General features: G+C 42.6%; 1 protein-coding gene across 1 annotated transcript in view; it reads right to left on the bottom strand.

Moving 5' to 3' along the window:
- LOC137974337 (uncharacterized) overlaps positions 1-4,817 on the bottom strand; it is a 10,917-nt gene extending 6,100 nt beyond the window's left edge. The window contains exons 1-4 of the mRNA XM_068821267.1: positions 4,721-4,817; positions 4,235-4,637; positions 1,673-2,311; positions 102-395 (exon numbers count right to left, since the gene is read on the bottom strand). Coding sequence (XP_068677368.1) covers positions 102-395; positions 1,673-2,311; positions 4,235-4,313 — 1,012 coding nt within the window. The 5' untranslated portion in view covers positions 4,314-4,637; positions 4,721-4,817. The remainder of the gene's footprint in view (positions 1-101; positions 396-1,672; positions 2,312-4,234; positions 4,638-4,720) is intronic.
- Positions 4,818-5,000: the final 183 nt, after the last annotated feature.

Here is a 5,000-nt window from a genome sequence, read left to right as displayed (position 1 = left end):
GCGCGAAATGGCTCATCAAGTGAATGTAATATTCTTAAACCCGGAAGGGATGGTTGCAAACACACACTAGGGTTTGATTAGCGTCGGTTTCATGTACTTACTAAACATTATGACCTCGTACACATCGCTTGCCATTTTCCCGCCTTTTCCGAGATTGCAGTTTGAAGAGAGCCCATACATGCTGTAGGTGTCTTGCGCAGTTAGGCTTGAATGACAATTTCCGCCATCTTGGATCGCGAAATAGGCATAGCCTTGCTTAAGAGCGACTCGCGCACACTTTTGCACCGCGTCTCTTCTTGACTTTGGTTCTCCGTCTAACAAAGGATCTTTGCCTTCCAGTGAAGGAATTGCATTAGCTGCGTTGTCGCCATAGCACCCTATGTGCTGCGATTGCACTGCGAAAGAGATAAGTACAAATATCATGCCCTTACAAAGGCAAACGAAAGAGGGCAGATGTTGAATAAAAATTGCGGATAAAAATTACTCGATAAACCTGAAGTGCCCACTTCCGCATTCCGACGCTCCTGCGAGAGTGACGGCGATAGGCAAAATCAGTTAGTCAATCGAGGCGCAGAATTTGCGCTGCTAGGGTGCACAGCTAAACGCAAATGGACTCAAGATCACCTCAACGCTTGCGTTCTTGGCATAGCATCAAACATGGTAAATGCCCGCGGCATGGTTTGCTTTAAGCACAATCCATTGCAAGTTTTCATGAACCTGATATTTCGGATTCCAAAATAATGTATAAGAGCTTTGCTCTTCAACTCGGGCGTTTCGAGTTCTTTTAGTAGTAAAAACGTTGCGGAGGAAAGGACATCGTAAACCCTCGTTTCTACCATATGTGAGACTTTCTCCTCCGCAGAGACTCCTTCAGAAACACGGAGGGAAAATCAAAAGGAAACGAAACAAACTATAAAGAAAGAAAGATAAAAACAGACGCGCGGGGAAAGACAGGAAGAGGGAGAAGGAAGAAGCCTCCAGCCATCAAAATCGACTCACAGCTAATTAACATCTAGCTGTGGTGCTGTGCTCCGACATCAAACATGGGCTGTATAGCGGCAGCCAGAGGCGCCTTTGTATGCTTTCAGCCCGATGTCGTGAGCCGCGCCCTTCGCAATTCAGTCCTCGACTGCAAGTAAGGGTGATTAGCACTAGCACTAGCACTAGCACTAGCACTAGCTAGCAATCTTTCTTTTCTTTTTTCTCCCAGCACCCCCGCGCCGCTAAATTTCGCTCTCTCTGCAGACTGCTCTGAGCTCTGCAGCGAGAATTGAAGGAGGAAGAAGGCCTTTGCTACCTCTTCAAATGAGGAAAGCAGAGACTCTCGAGACTTTCAAAAATTCTCTTTGGAATAGGATTTTTAAAGATCAGCAATCTTTAAATCATTTCTCTATATAAGTATTGTGGGTCACTGTGCTGCATGCTAATAATTGTTTCATAGTTTTATTACATTTTGCTAATTTTATCATAAGCTCTGATTTTTACCTATTTTAACTATTTTGATCTTGTAATGAGGGCCTCTAGTTTATTAGCATTTAGATGCTATTTTGAGCTACCCTCGATAAATAAAGACTTCACTCACTCACTCACTCACTCACGAGAGAGTGCTTGAGATCATTCGAACGCTCCTGGCTTAAAAATGGTTCTGAAACGTGTTAAAATAACTGTGTACCTCTCACAGGGCACCTGTCCCTTACGGCGTTCATCTCTTGCTCTGTTAAAGACTTGTTGTAAATCTGCACACAAGCGATCTCTCCCTTGAAGAAATTTGACCCACCAGTCGCTGCTCCAATTCTTAAATCACCCTGCGTAGCGATCTCGAACTTTCCCACTTGAAAACTCTTCACTTCTCTGCCATCAATCCACAGTTTCATAGCACCGACTGAGTTATCGTAGGAAGCAGCTATGTAATTCCAGGATCGCAGTCGAATTTTTCCACTTTCGATAGCGTAAGGCAGTGAACGATTGCCTCTAATTTCAAACTTGGCCATAAGCTTGTCGGGACTGGCGAGCCAAACGCGAACTCCATCTTCATTATTAAATGTATAAGTAAGAAGAGGTCCCGAGGAGCTTTCAGGTTTTATCCAAGCGGTAAACGTCATTGAGAATCTAGCGTCCAAGCCCCCATTATTTGAAAACTCAATAAAACTTGTCGATGACCCTTTAAAGGAGTAAGATCCCGCGGGTTGCCCGTAAATCCCAGGAGCAAGTTTGACACCTATTGCCTTTCCAGGTGGATTTTTGCCTTGGCTTATGTCTTTCGTGTTGTATTGTTCATTCAGTGGATAAAGTGCAACTGGATCTGGTAGAACTAAATAGTAAGGAAAACTTTGCACTATTATATCATAACACTTTTGCTACATTAGCCCGAGACCAGTCTTCTAAACGGAGAATAGAGTGGACAACTTTTCCCACTTCGACCACTTCCAGCTAGGCTGCATTTGGGAAACTACTTGCTCAGTGACGGGAAAAAAGACAACTGAAAATCAGAGTCCTAGCCAGCATACGAACCTCCGACCTCTGCAACATCGGTCGGCTGCTTTACTAATTGCATTGAGTTACCTACAAATTTTCAAATGCAACCGATTGATTTAAGGTTTAGTGCGCAAGTGGGAAGGATATGGAAAGCTAGTTGCTTGGCGACGGTCTAAAAGGATAAGTCTCCTATCCTGGGCCTGTTTATATGGTGTCGGTTACCCGAGACAGCCCTCCTCCCGAGACAACTATATGAGAACTGCGTGACCGAGACAAAGTTGACCCTACTTAATTATGCATATATTTTAAGACGCATCTTCAAAACATATGTATCATCATTTGCCTAGCCTGCGTGGCCGGCGCTAGAAAGGGGAAGGGAAGGAAAACGCGCGCGTGATCCCCTCGCTCCCCTTCCTCTTCCCCGATTACGCCGGCCACGCAGGCTATCATTTGCCTTTCTCTCTTTATAGTTCGTTTTTATTAAGTATAGTTGCGTTTTTCACATTCAGCAAAGGGACTGACAATCTTCACGCAGCAGTAATATGTAGTTTAAATAAAAGGCTGTTTATGAATCGAGAATTTCCGTTGACAGCGATGAGAATTTTGGCGGGAAAAAACTTTTCTTTCGAAAGTAAACGCTAAAAACATGTATAAGCTCCGAAATTGCTGCTTCTTTGATTTTTATTTTTTGCGTGCGCATTCAAGATTTTACTGTCTCGTCTCGGGTGGTCGACGCAAACTGTTTACATGCGAAAAAGTTGTCTCAGGGTTACCCTACCTGCCGAGGCGAGACAACTCGCCTCCTCGAGTTGTCTCGCCCACCTCATGTAAACGGCGGTTGATAGAATTTTTTAAACAAATGAGTGGAAACATATCTCGCCAAGGGTAACTCGGGGGGGGGGGGGGGGTTGGGGGTTGTCTAAGCAACTTAGGTTTCCTATCCTTCCCACGGGACCATCACACCTTTATAAACATCAATAGTTTTACTAGGCTGCATTTGCTTGGAGTTTTAGATATCCTGACAATTTAATTAAAAATCTACCTCCATCAATAAAACGTTACTTCAAACAACAACGGAAAAATAACCCTTGCCAGTTGGGTAAACATTTTCCCAAAAGAAGATAACACCATGACCTAATAACACTTCAGGCAACATAATCGTCATGCACTAAATAACTTATACAGACTACAAATTCCATTGAAAATTAAATACTTAGAGCAAGATCCGGGATGGAATGTTCTTTTCCGAATTTTAAAGTAACCTGCTTGTGTACGTCAATCATTTACTCAATGTCGGTAAACTGTTTTCTTAATCCACTTCGTTTTGCAAATATCACTGGATGTGATATTTGTATTCTTGACCAATTAATAAAACCAAAGTTACAGAGTCGAGGAGTTTAACCATAACATGAAAGATTCTTCAACGAGCCCTTCTAGTTGTTTTCCCTTTTCTGTTAATAAAAGCAATATAGTGTTGAAAATTAATCCTGCCCAGTATGTGTTCGAGAGGATATAGCTTCAAATAAAATCTGTCAACGTTATGTGGTTGTCAAAAATACTTAATGAACTTGATTCACCCAATCACAAATGCGAAGCCTACATTGACTCAAAATGCTCCCAGAAATCTCGAAGTTTCAGTGTTCATCACGCAAAATGCAGCTGAAATATGGCGGCGGGACACGAGGACAGTCCCTTGATAGTCTCTTTAAGGCCTAATCGTGGAAGGACTTATATGCTACTAAACCTCAACGTGACTTACCTAAATTCTGACCACGGGAAATAACTACGAAAGCTAAGAAAACTGTAGAGAAGACAGGATAAAGTCGACAACGCTTCATTATAATTAAAACAGTTGCAATGTTTCAGCTGTTTCAAAGTTTCCATTCCATATCAAGTCAAGTCGAACGTCATCATTTCGATTGTGGAGCGTCGTCGGTTACTACGATATCTCACAGCAAGTTGGGTTTTTACAGACGCTCAAAGTCATCCAGAGATCGCCAGCGATCGTAAGTACAAAGAACGCAAGGTACAATGGACACGTCGCGATGAGTGAACAGACGCGGATGTGATATTCAAATTGGCATTACGTCAATTTTGAAGAGGTTCCTCGCGACATTTACAATATTTATAGCATCGGTTAAGGGGAGGTAGCAAATATCAACCTAAAGGAAAAAAATCAATTCAGGCTTGAGAAAAGTCGTCTTCAACCACAATATTGTTAACTCAGACATTCCTGCTCACTTACTTAACTTGGATACCTCACGTCGTGCGACACCAAAATTATGTATGCAATTTACATGGAACAAAACGAAAGCCAATATTTACACAAAACAAGAAGATAAATTAATCGGGGTTTAGGTCACGCGACACCAGCTGGCAATCTTGGACAGATTGAATGGAAAATTAACACCACCCCTCCCCCCAGACTCAATGATGGGAAAACGGCGCGCTGCTTCATTCTTGATTTAGAGGGAGAGGGGCATTTCTGTTCCATTTAATCTGTCCAAGATTGTAGGTCTCTTTCT

The sequence above is a fragment of the Montipora foliosa genome, chromosome 10 (assembly GCF_036669935.1).
Source record: "Montipora foliosa isolate CH-2021 chromosome 10, ASM3666993v2, whole genome shotgun sequence".
Taxonomy (NCBI): domain Eukaryota; kingdom Metazoa; phylum Cnidaria; class Anthozoa; order Scleractinia; family Acroporidae; genus Montipora; species Montipora foliosa.
The sequence above is the reverse complement of the archived record's forward strand: the minus strand, read 5'-3'. Positions and strand labels throughout refer to the sequence as shown.